We start from the raw sequence: 22,511 nt of genomic DNA on the forward strand, positions 1-22,511 counted from the left end.
GCCACACATTAAATTTCACTGCTCAGAAGATCTACTTTCCACAAAATACTAGAACACAAACACAATTTAGCCATGTTCTTTGCCACTATAAAAAGAATGACCTTTCCTCCAGTTTCCAATAATAAGTTCCTCATTTGCATCTAAGACTGCAGCAGAATGGTCTTTACTGTCCATATTTCTACCAACATTTTGTTCATGATTATTATTTCCTAAGACTGAGGTTTTCTCTTCAGCTCTCCTCTTTTCTGAGATTTCACCAGAATCACCCTTAACATCCGTTATTTTTTGCGTGCACGTCAAAACTCTTTTCAGCCTTTATCCACTCACTATTCAGTTCCAAAGCCACTTCCATGTCTTTTACATTAGTACCCACTTCTAGTACAAATTTGTCTTATTCAGCTTGGGCTGCTATAACATGGTACCACAGACTGGGTAGCTTGTAAACAAATTTATTTCTCACAAGTTTGGAGGCTGGAAGTCTGATATTAGGGTGCTAGCACAGTTAGTTTTGGTGAGAAACATGTTCCAGATTGAAAACTGTCATCTTGTTGTATCCTCCTCACATGGCAGGAGAGGGTGAGAGAACTCTCTGGGGTCACTTTTATAAGGGTACTAATCTCATTCAGAAGGGCTCCACCCTCATGACCTAATTATCTCTTGAGAGGCCCCACCTCGTAATACCATCACGTTGGGGGTTAGGATGTCATCACATTTTAAGGAGACACATTCGGTCCATTGCAAGGCCCAAATGGTTTCACTGGAATATTCTACCATTCAAAGAATAATTAACACCAATTCTACACTACCTCTTCCAGAAATTAAAAGGAGGCAACATTTCCAAACTCACGTTATGAGGACACCATCAACCTGATACCAAATGAGACAAAAATAGAACAAAACTATAGACAGGTATCCTTCATGAATATAGACGCAAAAATCCTCAACAAAACATTAGTAAATCATAGCAATCACAGCAAGTACAGCAATATATATATATATATATATATTTAAAGTACACACTACAGACAAATGGAGTTTACTCCAGTGATATAAGGCTTAATATTTGAAAATCCATGAAGGTAATCCATCATATTAACAGAGTAAAAAAAAAAATCATTCTATTCATTATATCAATTGGTGCATATTTCAAGTAGAATTTCAAGGAAATAGAGGGTTCATGACAGTGTTTACAGGTAGCAAAGGGTTCTCAAAGTTATAATGGGTCTGAGAGGGGAGGAAAACTCAAATATGTGGTGCTGTCCTGAAAATGTCACCCCAGAGTAAAGATAAAGCCAACTTTCATCCTTTCTGTGAAACACCGTGGCTTCTAAGAATTTCAAAGTTGTTTTTCCACAGTAGCCTCACAGGGAACCCAATACAGAGAGGAGCCTGTTGATCTTTTGTCTAACTGAATGAACCCTAATAAAAATCATAGAAAACACAGTCTTAAAGAGAATTGTACTACTTGAAACACTGTAAGTGTCAACTTAGTGGGAAACAGTATAAAGTAAAAAAGGGCCTTTGGATGCCGAAACATCTACAGGCTAAAAACAGTCTGAGAAAACTACTCAGCTGTAAACACAGGCAACGTTTTATGAAGAGAAGAAAAAAAATTCAGCACGACTCAGGGTAGAACCAAAGAGACCTCAGTGTGTAAACATGCTGCTACTTGGGAGCAGAGACATACTTAAGTTGGGTTCTGTATTATGCAGTAATGCAATCCACTGAATATCACAGCTTCCCAACAACAGCAGAGAAATGCTGTGAGAAACTGACCTGTTAGATATTTTTTTAGAACTAAGTACTCAAAACCTCGTGTTTTTTACACTTAACACCATCTTAATTTGTACTAACCACAATTCAGGCTCTCAATAGTTCAATTTTAAGTGTGCAACATGTTGCTAGCAGCTACCTTATCACATAATACAGTTCTATTCCATTAATTTCCACAAGTAGTTGTAATTGCTCTTTTTACTCACTCTTGAAATATACGAAGTACTATGGGGCAGGCACTACAACAGATGTAGCATTAGGTGAACTAGATAAAATCTGGATCCTCAATCTTAATTTCCCAAATACATTATAGCACATTTAATATCCCTGTGTGTAAAACTTTAGCAACATCCGTAAGTTCTGATATGTAGCCATTTACAAACATCATTCACTTTAAGTGGGTTATAATTTCACACAGATATTTTATCTTTAAAAAAAATTACAGAAAATTTAAAATACATGAAAATAGAGAAAAGAGCAAAAACAAAATAAGCAAAAACCACACACCTGACTCATCTTACCATGATTTTGACAAACAAGTTATCCATCTTCACTTTTCTTTTGCATGAGTATTTGAAAGGTAATTCTAGACATCATTTTATGTGTATAAACTTGCTAGTTTATCTCTAAGACACTTTTACATAAACACAATGCTATTTGCACATCTAACAAGAACATAATTCTTAATATTATCTAATATGTCAATAGTCCCATTTCCCCAACTGTCATAAAAATGTCTTTTTTACACTTGTTCAACTTGTGATCTAAATGAGAACCACTCATTCACTGCATTTGATTGATATATCTCTTAAGACTCTTAATATCTAAGAGTTCCACCTCCCTTTTTTCAATTCATTTTATTGGTTGAGAAGCTGTCATTACTCTTGTAGAATTACCCACATTTTAGATTTGTCTGCTTCTTGTTTTATCATGTAATTTGTTCTTGTTTCCTGAATTTTCTCTAAACTGGGAGTTAGATCTTGATGCTTTAATTAGATTCAGGTTCAATATTTTTTGTCAATGGTATGTCTTATTGTATCATATCAGGAGGCACAAAATGTTTTGTCCTATTTTTGATGAGATTAAAATTGATCAGTGGGTTCAGATGTTGTCAACCTGATCTATTCACTATGAAGTTGACATCAACCATTCACCTAATGGTCTTAACACCTCTACTGAGAATTGTGCCTAGATCCATTATTTCATTATGTCCTGTAAAAATCTCTAATAAAGAACTTTACCTCATCAACTTCTAGTTGCCTTGAAATATAGTTTATACAGGAAATGCAGGCTAAATCACATTTCTTTCCTTTTATTTATCAATTTCCAGAATGAGTTGGTGCCCTGGCAACTTCCACAGGTATACTGTACAGATGAAAGAATAGAGGTGATAACAGGTAAGATCAAAAGCTTTTCTACATTCACTCCTTTAAGAGAGTTTCTTTCTAGAAAGAATTTCCTAAAGTTTAACATGGTTTGAATGGTGATGAAATATTCCTATATATTCATTAAATTAACCTATTCTTTTAAAACCTCTTATTTTAATTTTGAGCACGAAGCAAAAGGGATTCCTACATTCAAACATTTTTCCTCCAGAATTTATTTTCTACTGCTCCTTAACACAAAATTCACAATGGATGGCTTTCTAATAATTATTTAGTGACCTTATGAACTCGCTGATGGTAAGTAAGATGTGAATGTTGTCTAAATGCCTTCTTACATTCCTTACATTTGTATGGTTTCTCACCAGAATGAATTCTCTGATGTTGAATAAGTGATGAATGGAGTCTAAAGGCCTTTCCACATTCCTTACAGTCATAGGGTTTCTCACCAGTATGAATACTCTGATGTTGAGTAAGTTGGGAGAGCAGTCTAAAAGTCTTCTCACATTCCTTACACTTATAAGGTTTCTCACCAAAATGAATACTCTGATGTTGAGTAAGTTGTGAGAACAGTCTGAAGGCCTTCCCACATTCCTTACAATCATAGGGTTTCTCTCCAATATGAATACCCTGGTGTGAAATAAGTTCTGAGTAACGACGAAAGAACTTCTGACATTCCTTACATTCATAAGGTTTCTCACCAGTATGAATTCTCTGATGGAGAGTTAGATGATAGGCACGACTAAAGGTCTTCCCACATTCCTTACAATCATAGGGTTTCTCGCCAGTATGAATTCTCTGATGGAGAGTAAGCTGTTGCCGCACTCTAAAGGCCTTCCCACACTCCTTACAGTCATAGGGTTTCTCACCAGTATGAAGTTTGTGATGTACTCTAAGGCCTGTACTACACAGAAAAGCCTGCCCACATTCCCTACATTCATAGCATTTCTCAGCAATATTAAGTCTTTGATGTCGAGTAAGGTGTGCATATTGTCTAAAGGTCTTCCCACATTCCTTACATTCATAGGGTTTCTCACCAGTATGAATCCTTTGATGGAGATTAAGTTGTCCTCGCACTCTAAAGGCCTTCCCACATTCCTTACAGTCATAGGGCTTCTCACCAACATGAATTCTCTGATGTACACGAAGATCTGCACCACACGTAAAGATTTTTCCACATCTTTTACATTCAAGGAGTTTGTCAGAAGCATGAATTCTCTGATGTCGACTAAGGTGGGCACACTGTCTAAAGGCTTTTCCGCATTCTTTACATTCATAAGGTTTCTCACCAGTATGAATTCTCTGATGGAAAGTGAGTTGCTGGCGTACTCTAAAAGCCTTCCCACAATCCCCACATTCATAGGGTTTCTCTCTATTGTGAGTTCTCTGATACAGAGTAAGAGATGTGCGTTTTTTGTTCTTGGGCATTTTTTCAGAGGTGGTTTTTTTCACTTGCCTGAAATACGCCTCCTGAGGACCCTCTTGTCCCTCAAACTTTTTATATTCACAGTCTTTCCTGAAAAAGGAATCTTCAAGGCCACAACTTCTAATTCTTTCCATTATCTCCCACTGAGATAAATTCATTTCACAAACATCCTTTACTTCAAATAACTTTTTAGTGTCATGTCTGGATTCCAAATCTGAAAGAAAATAGGATAAACACATGCTATTTTCTTATTCTAGAAAAAGTAAACAAATAAGCAAATAAAAATTTTATAATAGGAAAGAAAAGAAAGTCCAGTTGAAGAAAATGTGCTTAAAAACTCTTTAAAAATCATGCAGCTTGAAAAAAGCTAAGAGGAATAAAGAAAATGGGTTAAGACCAGATAATTCAGAAGCAAATCAAAGTCTGAGATCTCTACCTAAACTTTTTAATGATTTCTCTTTTTAATAAGAATACAGTAGAAAACTTTATTATGAATAACATGGCCTTTGTTTACCAAAAGATGTCATCTCAAGCTACTGCCCCCTTTTCACCCTACATCTGTCACACTTACCTCCTCTCAGTTGCTAAAATATGTTACAATCTTTCCATTTCTTAGAGCTTTTTACTGGCTGTTAAATCTCCCAGGAATGCTGGCGGGCTCTCCACATGGTTGGGTTCCTTTCACCCTTTAGGTATCATGATAAAAGTCAGAAAAACTACCTGTGCTGACTTCATCTAATTTATATCCTTTATTTTCTATCCCAATAACTTGTTCCTTGCTTCTTAACACTTTTTTTCAATTCTGCTGTGGTATATTCATTAACTTTCCCAGTTTTTATTCTATTTTCTTACCTTATGATTCCCCAAGGGCAGAAACAATCTTTCACTTATCACTGAATAACAAACCCATAGCACACAGTAACTATTAATTATTAAATTTCCATAATTAGTTAATAGTAAAAATGTATATTTTGCCTTGCCTCCAATCTTACACCTTCTTTTTTATCACTTCCTATAGAGATGGGAAACAAAAGCACATCTAAGCTATCTCAATCAAATACATACATGGAAAAATTTCTTTACATCTGATCATCCTTCCAATGGCCTCTCCACTTTCACTTGCAGATATTTCCACTTCAGTTCATTTTCTACTTTGCATAGTTGTGAGTGAACCTCACTTTCATGATCAAGGTAATAAAAGGTTCTACTTATTTTTCTTCATCTGAGTTTATTAACTATACACACTATGTTACAAATACTCAACCTGTTTTGTTCCTTCATACCCTTTCCTATATTCTCCCTGAAGTCTTCATAGCCAATGCCATTTAGGTACTGCCTAAAAATATATTAGTGATTTTTCAGTCACAGCAACAGGTTTATAAAAGAGTAACATGCTAATGAAATTCTGAGCAGAGAGGTATTTTTCTCAAATGTATATTTTCTCAAAATTTTTGAAATAAGATTTCAATATTTTTCAAAAAGAAAAAGGTATTTTAAAAAAATCTACAATACAGCAACATTATTTTTAATACACCCAAACTGGAAAGAATCCAAGTGTTCATCAACAGAAGAATGACAAAGAAAATTAAGATATGTGGATACAATGCAATAAGAGCAATGAGAATGAATAATCTACAAGTACACACAACAACATGGATCATTCTCACAAACATAATGGTGAGTAAACAAAGCCAGGCATAAAAGAATTTATACTATTCCATTTTTATAAAGCTTGAAAACAGTAAAACTAATCTATGGACTTGTTAAAAGTCAGGCTAGTAGTTAACTTTGGTAGGGAGGAATAAGTGGAGAAAGTTAGGAGGGAGCTTCTGATATACTAGTAAAGCTCTATTTCTGAATCCATGTGTAATTACTTTGTGAAAATTCAGTGAGCCACATATTATAATTCTGTATTTTTTATATCTATTTATATTTCAATAAGTTTACTTTAGAAGGGATATACTAAAAAGATGTTAAAAGGCAACCATGATTTAAATAGTGTAGATAATTTGTTAGCAGAGACAAAAAAATGAACGGCACAGAAAATACTCTATGAAATCTGAGTCTCTTTCTCTGTGCTTCCCTCTCCCTTCCCTCTCTCCTGTTCTCCTTCCTTTACTCCTCTCTTTTTCTCTCCCCCTCCCTCGCTCTCCTCCTGTCTGTCTGTCTCTATCTCCCCATTCAAGAAAGCAATAAAAAACTATGACGGGCTTTCCTGGTGGCGCAGTGGTTGAGAGTCTGCCTGCCGATGCAGGGGACACGGGTTCGTGCCCCGGTCCGGGAAGATCCCACATGCCGCAGAGCGGCTGGGCCTGCGAGCCATGGCTGCTGAGCCTGCGCATCCGGAGCCTGTGCTCCGCAACGGGAGAGGCCACAACAGTGAGAGGCCCGCGTACCGCCAAAAAAAAAAAAAAAAAAAAAAAACTATGACAATTTTGTAGAAATTTTTGGGAAAAAAATAATTTAAGGTCTCATTAAGACAAATAAGATATAACTGATATATAAAATGAACAGTAATTAGCTAGTCATAACAGTAGTAAATAAGCAGGAAGGTACAAAAGTATGACAGTTGTTATTAAGATGGTGATTTCAAAGGATTTACTTGCAAATGAAAAACCAGTGATCTAAAGGAAAGTCACAGTCAAAATCAAAAGTGAAGGCCTTTTTTTGTAAGAAAAATGAGAAAGTGTATAGAGCAGAAAAGCCCATACAAACTGTATAAGAAATATTAAACAATGGAAGAAGTAATGGAATAAAGGAAGTGAGTAGAAAATGCACAAAATAAAAGTATAAACAAACTTAGGGCAAAATGTCCATATTCACTCATAAAAAACAAAGTAGAAATTATAAAACTTATCCTATATAACTTGAACGTTTTAATTTAAAGAACAAACAAAACATTCCCAGTGTGGATATAGTGAACCTGAGACTCTTATATGGCTTCCCCACCTAAATGACGTGTCAGATTAAGACCTTGGCACGCAGAACATTCTCATCTAGAAGACTATACTACAGTTGACCCTTGAACATAGGGGTTAGAGGGGACAATACCACCCCCTCCCCCGCCCCCCACTGAAAATCTGTGTGTAACTTTACAGTTGGACCTCCATGTCCGCAGTTCTGCATCCACAGATTCAACCAACCTCAGGTCATGCAGTACTGTAATACACATTTATTTTTTAAAACCCTTGTATAAATGGACCCATACAGTTTAAACCCATGTTGTTCAAGGGTCAACTGTATAAACAACTGAAGTGTAATCTTAAGATTTCTGTAAAAAGTCAGCGATAATTGTTCCCAAGTTTCTTTATGCAAGTTCTTTCCCCTTCAAGAAACTGAAAGACAACCATTTCTATCTATGAAAACTAGGTTCAGTGCTTTGCAAGTTCTGGTTAGGGATGCACATTGCATTGTTCTCAAAATAGGCATGAGTGAGAAAATAGTAAAGATTGATGGGAAATGTAAAAAGTCATGAAGGATTCTGCACACAGTTTGCTTTACAAGTATCTTTAGATTCTTGTTCTACTTTAAATAAAGCTGGAACTGGAAATAATAGCGTATGCATTATATGTGTGATTTAATCAAGAAAAAATTGACTGGACCAACTCTAAAACAAAAGGCCAAACTAAACATCAAAAGACATATATAAAATATTTAACTACTCAAAATTAATAAACCAAATATTAGTTTGTATTCTACTGAATCAAAGTACTTTATTCTAGTAAATAATGCTAATGTGAAAGCAAAATATTAACCCATCTTAAAGCAATGTAAAAGGAGAAATATTATTTCCATTTGCAGGATACTAGCTTTAATTAAAAAGAAAATATGAATTAAATTACCTGTTCATAGAGTTAATTAGTTTCCTGAGATATGATGTCTTCAGTAACTTTTGCTGATACAAGATGATACGGATACAGAATATTTATGACAGAGGCAGTTTTAGGCACATTAACACCAGGGTAAATGCATCCAGAGATCTGTAAATGTTAAAACCCTAGAACCACAGAACTGTACTTCTGAAAATCAAAACTGATCAAATATGGGGTTGGCCTAAAGGTTCATTCCAGTTTTTCCATAAGATGCTATGGAAAAACCCAAATGAACTTTTTGGCCAACTCAATATTAAATAATCCATACTGAATTACAAATAACCTTCACATTCTGCTGATAATTTTACTGCTAATTTCATCAAGAAATCAGAAGCAATTTAAAGAAAAATGTTATTCTCCCCTTCACCAAGTTATCCAACTAACCTGTGTCCATATTTTTATCATATGCATTGGTTTTCCTTCATAAATTGACTCCTACTCCTACCCATTTACTGAAAGTCATTGCTTACAGAATTCCCTCTTTCTCTACTCCATCAATTTTCCTCTTTGAAATCATTCCCTTCAGCCTATATACATGTTCTAATACCTCATCACATCTTAAGATACTTTCCCTGTACCCCATGTGTCTGCTTTTATGGCAAAATTCCTCCAAGAGTTATATATATTTATATTCATCACTGCCTCACTTCTCACTTTCTTTTCCTTTTATCTCCCAATAACTTTAAAAGAAACAAAATTTTATTACAGAGCATATCTGACATACACAAAAGGAGAAGAGTAAATATAAATGTCCATGTATCTATGGACCAGCCTCAGCAACCACCAACCAAGCCCAGTACTGGCCTATGCAGACCCTAATCCACTCTCCTCACATTTTCTGAAGCAAATCCCATAATCTAATGTTCTTTGTAATCACTTCAGGATGTATCTCTAAAAGGATTAAAAAAAATAATTATAATACCATTATCCAAACCTGAAAAAATGAATAGTAACTCTTTAAGAACATCAAAAATCAGTGTTCACACTTCCAATTATCTCATACATAAAATTTTAAACAATTTAAAAATAATAATAACTGATCCAAAGTCCATAATGTACAATGGTTGACATGTCTTCTACATGTCTAAAACCTAGACTGTCCTACTATCTTTTAAAAATATTTATTTAGTTAGTTATTTACAGCCGCGTTGGGTCTTTGTTGCTGCATGCGGGCTATCTCTAGCTGCAGCAAGCAGGTGCTACTCTTTGTTGTGGTGCACAGGCTTCTCATTTCAGCGGCTTCTCTTGCCGTGGAGCAAGGGCTGTAGGCGTGCAGGCTCAGTAACTGTGGCACACAGGCTTAGTTGCTCCGCGGCATGTGGGATCTTCCCGGACCAGGGATCGAACCCATGTCCCCCACATTGGCAGGCAGATTCTTAACCACTGCGCGGCCAGGGAAGTCCCTGTCCTACTATCTTTTGATTTACCTTATAATTTATTTGTTGAAGAACTGTTTTTGACCCTATAGCATTTCTCATATTCTGAATTTTGCTGACTATATTCCCAAGGTGTAATAGAACATGCTCCTCTATCTTCCTCCAATAAATTGGTGGCTTTAGAAGCTCCATTAGACTTAGGCCCACTTCATAGGTCATACTGTATCCTTTCATTCACCCCTTCATTCATTGTCTCTATTTCTGTGATGCTATCAGCATTGATGTTCAGTGCCTAGATCCAATAGCTCACTATGGGTTCCAAAGTGATAATATTCTATCGTTCTTCATTTATTCACTGAATACTTTTATTAAGAAAAACATCCCTCCATCTATTACCTATTGGTACAGTTCTTACAAGGAAGACAGGATAAACGCTTCTTTTTCCTTTACATTTATGCTTTCCAAATAAGTTAGTTCTCTAGTAATTTCCAATGGTGAACAATCTGCTGTTAGTATCATTAAGAATTTATGGAATTAAGCATGTGGTATTTTATGTGGTTGCAATACATTGCAGTTATATATACAGATGCTCAAATGATTCCATCTTTGACAAGTTGAAGAGCCTCTGCCAATTGGTTCCTCTTCCCTGACCACCCTATCTAAAATTACCCCATTAACCCATCATAATTCTCCATATTCTTATCCTATTCACTTTTCTTTATAATACTTAATCACTTCATGATATTTAGTAATCCATTTGTTTATTGTATGATTACCCTACTACAACTTAAACTCCGTGAAAAGAAGGCAATGAAGAAACACATACATAAAAGCCAAATACAAAAGATGAGCTAGAAAGAAATCAGATGCAAAATACAGGTAAAATGGTGGTCATTGGTGAAGAAAGCTTTCCCCCACTGAAATGAGAAAGAAACATGACAGTGAAGAAAGAAGAGGTAAATGGAAGTAAAGATGAAATTTCTTTGGTGGTTCAGGCTGAAATCTATGTTTTCTTCCCAGGTTTCAGGTCTCTCCTTCATAATCAACATCTAAGTGGTGTGTTTCCTTCCCAACCAGGAGGAATATGCCATGCCACAATAGCTTACCTTTCCTTATTAGCACTTACTCACCTAGGCTCCATCTTCTTTTCTCATCCCTCATGACCATCCAGGGTTCTTTCCCTTGCTCTAACAGAGTAATTACATCTGGTTTAGAAATGGAACATCCTCCTTGAGAAAACATAATACAGAAAGGATATACTTGACTAAGCCTTCAGAACAAAGAAGAGTAAATGAACATAAAAACATTGATATTAGAGTTACTTCAGGATCACAAGAACAGAGAGATAGGAATAGTGCCTTATTTTAATTGCCAATTCATACAACCTCTGTCTCTTGAGGAAGTAATCATTGAGAACACTGGTTTCAAATCCTGCCTCTGTCACCTGAACAACTTACAGCCTCAGTTTTCTCAGTTGGAAAAATAATATATACCCATATGTAAATAATATATAATAATATATAAAATAATACATAAAAATATATAAAATAATAATGTATACCATTATTATAATAACGTATAGGATTGTGTGAGGTTTGACTTAATAAACAAAGTGCTTGGATGCGTGCCTAGTACACAGTAAGCACTATACATGTTTATTAGGTACGATTTTTGCTTTTCTTTAAATACTTTGCTAAGAGGAATATAGTTTCTTGCCAGTATATTCATCCAATGTTAAATGCAAAGTTCATGTATTTTAAACTTTTAATCATAAATCAATTAAAAGATAGTATTTGTTGTGATAAATTGAATGTGTCCACTTGAGTTTTAACAAACTACTGATTTAACCCAGTATCATATACATTGTATAAGCTTTTTCAATAGGTATGTAGAGCCAGACACCTCTGTCTTCCTACTCACATTGCAGGTAAGTTAATAGATAATAGACCATCTATAGCAGTATGAAACCAGATTTCTTTGAAAATGGTTTTGCTCTGAGTGTCTAAGAATTTATATCAAACTGTCATTCAAGAGAAGCAATTATGGAAAAGGCAAAGGCAAATGTAAACGTCACTGATTTATGGGGAAACTAAAGGTGCTATTTAATAGTTTAACAGCTGAAGGTGCCTATTCCCAAACTACAAAGCAGATATTTGGCTAGTTTTTAGAAGGATAGCCCTGAAATTCAGTCATGTGAATTTCTACATTACTTGACACAGATAAACTTACCCAGTGACACCAGGTTGCTATAGTTCTCTAATATCACATCTCTGTACAAATTCCTCTGATTTGAGTTCAGACATTCCCACTCTTCCTGAGAAAAGTCTACAGTTACATCTCTGAACATCACCAAATCCTGAAATGACAAACCTATGTTTTATTTGTAAAATTATTTTTTTCTGTTCGAGCCACATGCCACATATTGTCACTATTTGTATATCCTTCCCCTTTCCCTACTTTTTTAAAATAATTCTTTAAAAAAGTAATTAACTCATAGATTGTACAAAAACAGGCCATGGGTTGAATCTGGCTCACAAGCTGTAGTTTGCCTACTACTGCTACAGATGAAGCTTCCTATATAACTGTGGGATACCTAATTTTACTTATTTCCAGATACGTTCAGATAATTCATCAGTTTCACTAAATTGTAGCAATATTTTCTTGCATTTAACAGCAAAAGAAATAAAAGCAAAAACAAACAAATGGGACCTAATCAAACTTAAAAGCTTTTGCACAGTAAAGGAATCCATCAATCTTCTGTTGATGGGCACAAAAGGGAACAAAACAAAAAGACAGCCTACCAAATGGGAGAAAATATTTGCAAACAAAGTGACCGACAAGGGGTTGATATACAAAAAATACAAACAGCTCATACAACTCAGCACCAAAAACACAAACAACCCCATCAAAAATGGGCCAAAGACCTAAATAGACGTTTCTCCAAAGAAGACATCCAGATGGGCAATAGGCACATGAAAAGATGCTCAACATCACCAATTATTAGAGAAATGCGAATCAAAACCACAGTGAGGTATCGCCTCACACCAGTCAGAATGATTATCATCCACAAGTCTACAAATAATAAATGCTAGAGAGAGTGTGGAGAAAAGGGAACCCTCCTACTCTGTTGGTGGGAATGTAAATTGGTGCAGCCACTATGGAGAACAGAATGGAGGTTCCTTAAAAAACTAAAAATAGAGCTACCATATGATCCGGCAATCCCACTCCTGGGTATATATCTGGAGAAAACAAAAACTCCAAAATACAAAAATTTGAAAAGATACATGAACCCCAATGTTCATAGCAGCACTATTTACAATAGCCAAGACATGGAAACAACTCAAGTGCCGATCAACAGAAGACTGGCTTAAGATGTACAACTGAATGTTAGCCATAAAAAGACTGAAATTTTGTCATTTGCAGCAACATGGATGAACCTAGAGAATATCATACTAAGTGAAGTAAGTTAGACAGAGAATGACAAATACTATATGATATCACTAATAAGTGTAATCTAAAAAAATAATACAAATGAATTACATACAAAACAGAAACAAACTTATGGTTACCAAAGGGGAGGGGGAGGGAGGGAGGGACAAATCAGGAGTACTAACAGGTACAAACTACTATATATACATAAAATAGATAAGCAACAGGATTACTGTATAGCACAGGGAATTATATTCATTATCTTGTAATACCTATAATAGAATATAACTTGAAAAAAATAATTGAATCACTTTGCTGTACACCTGAAACTAACACAATATTGTAAATAAAAAAGAAAAGAATTTCACAATTAATTGAAATAGTGTCCATAAAAATACTGCTAGCAACGTGCCTAAAAAAATAAATGTGATTTACTCTAGGGAATTCCCTGGTGGTCCAGTGGTTAAGACTCCACACTCCCACTGCAGGGGGCACGGGTTCGAAACCTGGTTGGGGAGGTAAGATTCCACATGCTGCAAGGTGCGGCCAAAAACAGAAATGTGATTTACTCTAACCTCTTTCCCTTTAAGCGTTAGAAAAAAATAATCGATGCAATTTTTCCCCCCAGATGAACCATAAAATCTCTATTTTTAAAAGTAGAGTTTGCACAAAATTAAAGAATTTCTTCCAGACCCAATTTCATCACTATATGTATCATTAGCACTTTCCCTTATTATAACAAATCTTTTATTGAATATTTTAAACTTATTATAAAATACTCCATTTAATAGATATGTTGGACTTAATAATGATTCTATTTAGATTATTTCTATACTCTTAAACATATTAAATTATATTTACAATTTAGGTTACACAAAATTTCTAAAGCTACAATGTCCAATATGCTACCTTAGACATGTGGTTACTGAGTACTTGAACTGTAGCTAGTACAAATTTAGATGTGCTGTAACTATAAAATATACACCAGATATTGAAGATTTTAGAGAAAAAAAAAGAATGTAAAATACCTCAATAATTTTTATATTGATTACATTTTGAAATGATAATATTTTGCTATATTGGGTTAAATAAAGCATTAAAATTAACTGCACGTTTCTTTTTAAAATGTGACGCTAGAGACTTCCCTGGTGGCACATTGGTTAAGAATCCGCCTGCCAATGCAGGGGACACTGGTTGCAGCCCTGGTCCAGGAAGATCCCACATGCCACGGAGCAACTAAGCCCATGTGCCACAACTACCGAGCCTGCACTCTAGAACCCTTGAGCCACAACTACTGAGCCCATGTGCAGCAACTACTGAAGCCCACGCGCCTAGAGCCTGTGCTCCGCAACAAGAGAAGCCACCGCAATGAGAAGCCTGGGCACCGCAATGAAGAGTAGTCCCTGCTCACCAAAAAACTAGAGAAAGGCCCGCGCGCAGCAACGAAGACCCAAGCCAGCCAAATAAAATAAAATTAATTAAAAATATTTTTTAAATAATAAATAAAACGTGACACAAAAGATTACATATGTGTCTTGCATATTATTCTCTACTTATTATGAGACTGACATGAGGCACTAATTTTGTATTTTTAATATTGGACAGTGCTGCTCTAAAGTGTTCTCCAGTCCTGAGAGTCTCCTATCAGTTGTCTCCCTCTAGGGACTTCATTTCTGCTTTATCTCTGCTCCAGACAAAGGCTGAACACACAGGAGGCCTTGAGTAATTTGGTCAATTCACACAGAGAGGGGCACACAGGAGGGGCCAGGCTGTCTGGCTCCATCCTTCACTAGAGTGGGAGCAACTAGGGAAAAGCTGTTGGATGAGGCTCTGTTAGGAAGTTTTGGGATAACTAATGAAAATGTTTACATAACCTGAAAAAACTTACAGCATTTCAAATAGAGAGAAATATCAACTTACGTGAGCCATGATTTCAGATTTGCAAGAAACTGGTTAGTTTTTCTCAAGGGTCATTTGCTGGAGAAGCAGAGTCCAAAGAAGCTAAGAGCTGGGGGAAGAATAAGAAGCCATAAGAACAAAATTGCCTCACAGCTCCCAGATTTTAAAAACTCACACCACTTTTCCATTCCTACATGCAACACCCCTCTACCCGCCCCTCCCAACACACAAACAAGTGATGAAAGGTAAGAGGTAATTTAGACAAATACACACCCTCCCCAAAATGACAGGAAAACCGTTGCACAAGGATAGACATAGAGCAGACTCCCCTGCATGGAAGGACATATCCAGCCATTTTAGCAGGAGAGATTCCAGTTACTTCCCCACCACAGCGAGGCTCATCTGGACCTGAGCATAGGCTGTCCAGACCTGTCCTGAGCAGAGCCATCTCCCCTCGTTTCCACCTTCCCCAGCTGAGAAGTGGCTACACCATCTAAACCAGAACTTCCTTCTGAGAGTCAGGAATCTGACTTGCCTCCCTAAACCCTGAAGGCAGAAAATAGTACAGACAAGAATTTCCCAAACTTTGCCACACACTGGGATCACCAGCAGATCTTTAAAGTATACTGATGCCTAACTCCCATCCCCCAAACATTCTGATTTAATTAGCAGGGAGTGTGGCCCGGGAATCAGAATTTTTAAACCTTCCCCAAGTGATCATAATGGGCAGGTTTGGTAATCAAACTTTGTATGCATCAGATCACCTGAAAGGCTTATTAAAATACAGTTTGCAGGCCCCTACTCCTCAAGGTTGGCATTTACTAGGTCTGGGGTTGGGCTTGAGAATTTGCCTTTCGAAAAAGTTCCTAAGTTGATACCGATGCTGCTGGTCCAAATGCCACAATTTGAGAATCACTTGCACAGATCATGTCTAGCAGTCTTTATAATGGCAAGACTGTACTTGCACACTGGGATCCCTTCCTCAAGCCTGAACTATCTTTCCCAGAATCTTCAGAGCTCACTGTTCACCATTTTCCTATTAAGAATCATCAATACTGCCTACATGATCTCATTTACCAACCCAATTCTCTTGGTATCCAGGCTGAGGAAAAGTGAATTTGTAAAAGTGAGTACAGATAATTCTCTAGAAAGTAGAAATAACCCACTAGTTAAAACTGACTAGTAACTAAGGAGTTGCATTTAAAGGAATTTGATTAGCAGATTTTAAAAATTGGTAATACTTCAGAGTATCACTAAGGCTGTGGAGAAATGGACATTTGTGGTATGAAGTAGAAAGAATGAAATGATATGTGGAAAATGGTTATAATGGGACCAAAAAAGCCAGAAAGAACCTAAATATCCTTCAACAAGGTTAAATAAATTATCATGCATTCACACAACAGAAAACGAAACACCCACTAAAAATACAAAGGTAAAATTCTTATTTGATGTCATGGAAAGATGGTCACTACATATCGTTGGGAGAAGAAGATAGGTTAGAATATAGTATTGTGTGTGATTCTATTTTTGGCAAGAAAACTACATACATATGCATACATATGTTTATTATGCATGTGCATGAAAGTCCGTGGATGGACTTGGAATAAAATTTTATCATGTTACCTCTACTGGATGGTATCCCAGGTGATCTTTATTTTGTTCTCCTCTGGAGTCTCTTAATTTTTTAATCAAAAAATTTTTAATTTGTATCACTTGTACCTGGCCATAAATTTAAAACAGCCCTACAAGGAATATCACAAAAAGCCCCAACAATTCCATCCCTGCTATTCTTTCTCCAATCTTCCAAATCTAGAGGCAACAATTTTCACCTCTTTTAGCTTTTTCTTTTGTTACTTAAACACCATATATTCAAATAACATGCTAATTTGCTACTTCTGAATTTTCAGTTTTAACCAGTATCTACTGACTTCCTACTATGGAAAGCATAGTTCTGGCTGTCTTTTATCCACCCATCTCCCACTGCATGTATGCGTAGCTCCATCCCCCTATCCTTCCAATATGGTTTTGTTCTATTACAGGGTAAATGGATATTCAATTTCCATTATTATGACTATGTAAATACCATTTCCAACTGAGCTATACAGCATAATTAGATTATTTCACCTTCCTTTCCCAAGTCTTCTCTGAGGTTAAAATAATTTTGTTTTTTGTAAGATTATCATTAATTCATTTCTCAAACTCTCACTCACATGAAGGATCAGGAGGATGAAGCTTCTGGCATAAAATAGCATAACTGTCCATTTCATATTCTAAGACTCTTTCAGAAATTCAGCCAAATACTTCAGAGTTATCACCTGTACCCCAACTTGGCAAAAGTCAATGCCATATTCCTAAATGTTCCTACCTGTGAAATCCCACGTGACCTTGAAGTGGAAAAGCTAATTAAGTAGTAGGACCTATGAAAGGCTGTTTAAGGAATTGCTTAGGCAGTTTTGCACATCACTTCCCAACAACTGATTTCTTAAATAATTTATAAAACATCCACAAAATAGAATAATAAAGTAATCATTAAATGCTAAGTTTTAGAAAACTGTTAAGGAATGGAAAATATCCAAGAAACACATAAAAAAAAATCAGTTTAAAAAATATATAGGGCTTCCCTGGTGGCGCAGTGGTTGAGAGTCCGCCTGCCGATGCAGGAGACACGGGTTCGTGCCCCGGTCCGGGAAGATCCCACATGCCGCGGAGCGGCTGGGCCCATGAGCCATGGCCGCTGAGCCTGCGCGTCCGGAGCCTGTGCTCCGTAAGGGGAGAGACCACAACAGTGAGAGGCCCGCGAACCACAAAAAGAAAAAAAAAAAAAAAAAAAGCTATTCCCACTAAAAATAATTTTTTAATGATTTGGGAAGGTGGGTGGGTACCTTATAGCATTAAAAAAAACTGATTAAATAGGCCTGCATAAGTGGTAACAACAGGGAAATCAATGTCACTGAAAAAATAATTCTTACCAGTTCTTCAATGTTGTAGTTCATTAACACCCAGAGATCCTTCTGTGAAGGATCACAAAGCTGGTTCATGACATTTCCAAAGATTAAGAGAGAGTATGAACAGCAGACAGAAAAAAATGCTTATTTCACAGCAGCTGCTCAGTCATTTGAGTTAACCCCTTCTGCGTGCCAACGAATAACCAATTATTAAATCCCTGCAAAAGATCTTGTTAATCCTTACCTTAGCGTTCAGGACACATATGTAACTTAACAATTTCTTAAAAATTTTTTATTCAGAACAATAAGTACTTCCCAACATTACATTATATGTTTTTTTCTTATGACTTTATAAACATAATCTTTATTATCGCATAACATTCCATCACATGTATGGACTGTGAGTTACTTAACCAAATTGCTAGATACTAATTTTTTAAGATTATCCCAAAAGTCATTCCCAGTTATCCCAGGCTTTGATTCTAGACCAGTGAGAATCAATCTTGTTGGGTCTTATACAACTCTGGTAATATGAAATGATAGACTTCTTCCCCCAAATTACTCATTGACAAATATATACAATATTTCTGTATATATCTTAGATTTTTCTTGCCCTGAAAACTCATAAACAAGAGTCCAAAGACTTCATATTAAGAATCCCTGTTCTGGTCCACCTGAGCGGGATTCATTTTCCTGCTTGCAAGTATTTATCCTAATTGACTTCACGTTTCCATTATTCTTGGGAATACAGAAAGTTGATAGGGAAAGACTACGAATCATCACTAACAGCAACAGCTGGTATTAATTAAGCACTCTTCTAATGTGCCAGGTAATCTTCTAAGAGCTTTAACGGATATTAATTCAGGTAATCTTCAAAACAACCCTGTGAGGTATATAATAATTCCGATTTTACATATTAAGAAATTGCAACACAGAAAGACTGCCCAAACTCACGCAGATTTAAGTGGTTGTCAGGATTAAAACCCTCTAGGTTCAAAATTTTCAACCACTGCACACACCTCTCTTCCTCTATCCAAAGACATACCCAAAACAAACCACAAACTTTCAGTTATAAGATAAATAAGTTCTGAAGACCTAATGCACAGCATGGTTACTATAGATAATAATAATAATGTATTATATACTAGACATTTGTCAAGAAAGTATATCTTAAGTATTCTTGTCACACACACAAAAAAAGGTAACTAAGAGAGGTAATGGATATGTTAATTAGTCAGTGTGGTTAGCATTCCATTCCACAATGTGTACATATGTCAAAACATCATGTTGTACACCTTAAATATATACAATTTTTCATTTGTCAAAAATAAATAAAACAGGGCTTCCCTGGTGGCGCAGTGGTTGGGAGTCCGCCTGCGGATGCAGGGGACACGGGTTCGTGCCCCGGTCTGGGAGGATCCCACATGCCGCGGAGCGGCTGGGCCCGTGAGCCATGGCCGCTGAGCCTGCGCGTCCGGAGCCTGTGCCCCGCGGCGGGAGAGGCCACAACAGCGAGAGGCCCGCATACCGCAAAAAAAAAAAAAAATAAAAAATAAAAAATAAATAAATAAAACAAACTCATGCTACCAAACCTCTAACTACATCAGGCTGGTACCAAAAATTTTCACTCATGGATTCCCTTGGGGAAAAAAAAATCCCCACTCCTACTCCGTAATAATTACAGATGTCTAAAGCCCTAAACTACTACTCAACAAACCACAGTCAAAAAGAAAACATAAACGTTAACTTCCAACACGGCTACTTCCATCATTAGAATTCTTGGAAAAGCTGTGCTCACAGAGCAACTTAATTTATAGCACATGGTTAACTAACTGCAGAACTGAATTAAGTGGGCACTAAAATGGGCAATCTATAAATTAGGTCCCTGCCCTTAATGAGGTAGGGAAATCCTCAGGCCCAAATCAATAAGTAGATCATTCTTAAGCAGGATATTCCAAGGGAAGGAAATAAAAAAATTCCCGTGTCCTGAAAACCAAATGCATTTCACGGAAACAAAGAAGCAGCACAAACTCACAAAGAACCTGGCTTTTAGAGCTGCAGCAGCGATTCGGTTCACTTCACAGGCCTCCTCTGGAGACTGACGGGCTGGGGAAGCAAACAGGGTTCATTACACCGCAGGCGTTTCTTGTCTTGGTCAACAAACGTCCACGCCCCCTTGACCCTCGCTACCCACCACCTGCATACACAATGGAAAAAGGGAGACGGAAGAAGGTCCTTGGTTACCCGTGTCCGGGTTCGCGACTCTGGGTCCGCTGTAGTTCCGACACCACAACCGCCCACCCCCGGAGCTGCCCACCGCGTCTTTCCAGGGCACTTTTACCCAGAGGCTCCACCTCCCACTTCACTCCTAGACCTTTCCTCTATGCCCAGGCCTGGGTAGGTGAGGCGAGGAAAGTGAAGCGCAGGACCTCCGGGTCGCGCATTACAGAATAGGCCGGGGAGGCGCCCGATTACCGCCGCCAGAGCTTAACCCCGCGGCGCCCGGTCTCAGAACTACAAGCCCTCGCTCCGGAGGAAACGCACAGTGGCCTGAGGCCCTCGATGTGGTCCGCAGAACCTGGCCTGTCCCGCGCTCGTGTCCTTCAGAAGAGAAGCGGCCGCCTCCGAGCCTGCCTCACCGCCCTCAGGCCTCGCCTGCCTCGGAGCACAGCCCAGCGCTCAAGTCTGCTGCGCTGGAACTCCGGGGAGTTCCTTCTCAGTCCCGGGTGCGCAGGCGCGCAGGGGGCGGGGGCAAGTCCCCAGGCTCCTCACTTAGCGCTTGGAGAGACGGATAGGGCCAGATCCCCGTGGGGCGGAGCGGGCAGAGAAGCAGGGTTTCCTAATAGGCCGGCTCCCCGCCTGTAAAGGTGACCTTGTGAGTGACCCATGCTATCGAGCTGACCTGCTCCCCTATTGGAACTGTAGTCCAAAATCAGAGCAACTGTATATTCCACCTTTTCTCACTTGGTTCTTGGCTCTGCAACGGGCGCAGGCCCGGAGCTCCGCCCCTACCCACAAGACTCCTGCGCTCAGGCTCCCGGGAGGTGCTGTTTCTGTCCCGCGTGCGCAAGCGCGCGGGTGGACCCGTTCGAACCTGGGGTTCTCCGTGGGGCTGAGGATGCCCTTGTGGCGACACACGTTGAGGGCTGGAGGGTGGGATGTGTAACGGGAGCTGGTATGAAGAGGTTGGGGCCAGGATTCCAAGTTGGTCTAGGGTGTCCAGATCTTTACGCTTTTAAGAGTGATTGTGATATCCCAGTGCCCCAAGCATGGTCCCTGTGATATTTGCTAAGGGACTGGCGTTGGCGTGGTTCCCCCGTGCGCCTGAGTGTGTGATCATGGATGGGGTTGTGTTTTCATGCATAGAGTTGTTTACTGTGTGTGCCACTCATTGGATGCTGGACTGAAATGGTGCCACAGAGAAATGAAACTAAGCAGGACCCTGTGGGGCTCTCCTGGCTGCAAAACCCTTTCAATTTCAGCCTCCTACAACTTTCCAGAGTACCAAAGGGCAGATTGAAACAGTTGCTAATCAGAAAAGTGAAGCAATGCAGAAACAAAGGAGAAGCAAATCAAGAAATGACAGTGCAGGGACTTCCTTGGTGGCACAGTGGTTAAGAATCCGCCTGCCAATGCAGGGGACACCGGCTTGAGCCCTGCTCCGGGAAGATGCCAGATGCCACGGAGGAGCTAAGCCCGTGTGCCACAACTACTGAGCCCACATGCCACAACTACTGAAGCCGGCGCACCTAGAGCCCGTGCCCCACAATAGGAGCAGCTACCGCAATGAGAAACCTGCACACCACAACAAAGAGTAGCCCCCGCTTGCCGCAACTAGAGAAAGCCACACGCAGCAACGAAGACCCAATGTGATGAAAAATAAATAAAATTAAATTTAAAAATTAAAAAAAAAAACAGTGCAGCAGTAAAACAGAGTTCTAGTCCTTCCTTGAGGAATATACATAATAATATATCTTTGAGTTCTTCTGCAGGAAGTAAGACCCCCCCCCACCCAGTTGGCGGATGGCAACTTCAGGCTGAGCACAAATGTCCTAGAACACTGTCCTGTTCTCTCACCACCAACCGATCAGAAGAAAGTCACACACCATGCAGCCCTCACCCCAAACTTTGCCTATTAAAAACTTCTCCCAGAAAACCATTAGGGAGTTTGGGGTTCCTGAGCACGAGCCACCTGTTCTACTTGCTTGTCCCTGCAATAAACCTTTCTCTGTTCCGACGTTTTGTTTTGGCCTCACGGTGCTTTGGGTGCACAAACTTGTGTTGGACGACAGAAGGTTGCATGCTATTACGCTGGACTGTGACGCCAGGTTTAGGGGTGTCTGGTGGTGTCGAGGAGGAGGAAATTTTCCTCCATGCTTCCAAGTTCTGTCTGGTCTTGTTACCTGAAA

At 38.4% G+C, this 22,511-nt stretch overlaps 1 protein-coding gene across 4 annotated transcripts; it reads right to left on the minus strand.

The window, feature by feature from the left end:
* Positions 1-475: 475 nt before the first annotated feature.
* ZFP30 (ZFP30 zinc finger protein) lies at positions 476-20,792 on the minus strand. Of its 4 annotated transcripts, none has more exons than XM_082607760.1 (6): positions 20,647-20,792; positions 20,138-20,208; positions 15,179-15,266; positions 12,059-12,185; positions 10,960-11,058; positions 476-4,795 (listed from the first exon to the last, which is right to left on the minus strand). In XM_082607760.1, exons 3-6 carry the CDS (start codon positions 15,185-15,187, stop codon positions 3,426-3,428), a joined length of 1,605 nt encoding a protein of 534 aa, XP_082463886.1. In that variant the 5' UTR covers positions 15,188-15,266; positions 20,138-20,208; positions 20,647-20,792; the 3' UTR covers positions 476-3,425. The 4 variants fall into 4 exon arrangements, with proteins under 4 accessions (XP_082463886.1, XP_082463884.1, XP_082463885.1 ...); XM_082607758.1 differs by having other exon boundaries at positions 20,138-20,299; XM_082607759.1 differs by lacking the exon at positions 20,647-20,792 and adding an exon at positions 20,477-20,624 and having other exon boundaries at positions 20,138-20,299.
* Between the last annotated feature and the right edge of the window lie 1,719 nt (positions 20,793-22,511).

Source organism: Mesoplodon mirus (assembly GCF_964341445.2).
Source record: "Mesoplodon mirus genome assembly, chromosome: 19".
Classification (NCBI taxonomy): Eukaryota; Metazoa; Chordata; class Mammalia; order Artiodactyla; family Ziphiidae; genus Mesoplodon; species Mesoplodon mirus.

Excerpts from the sequence above, each read along its gene's own strand:
- ZFP30 (XM_082607760.1), bottom strand. Across the intron at positions 11,059-12,058 it reads TAGCAACCTGGTGTCACTGG|GAGGATGTTCCATTTCTAAA; the intron begins GTAAGTTTATCT and ends TGTTTTCTCAAG. Across the intron at positions 4,796-10,959 it reads GAAAAGAAGATGGAGCCTAG|ATTTGGAATCCAGACATGAC; the intron begins GTGAGTAAGTGC and ends ATTTTCTTTCAG.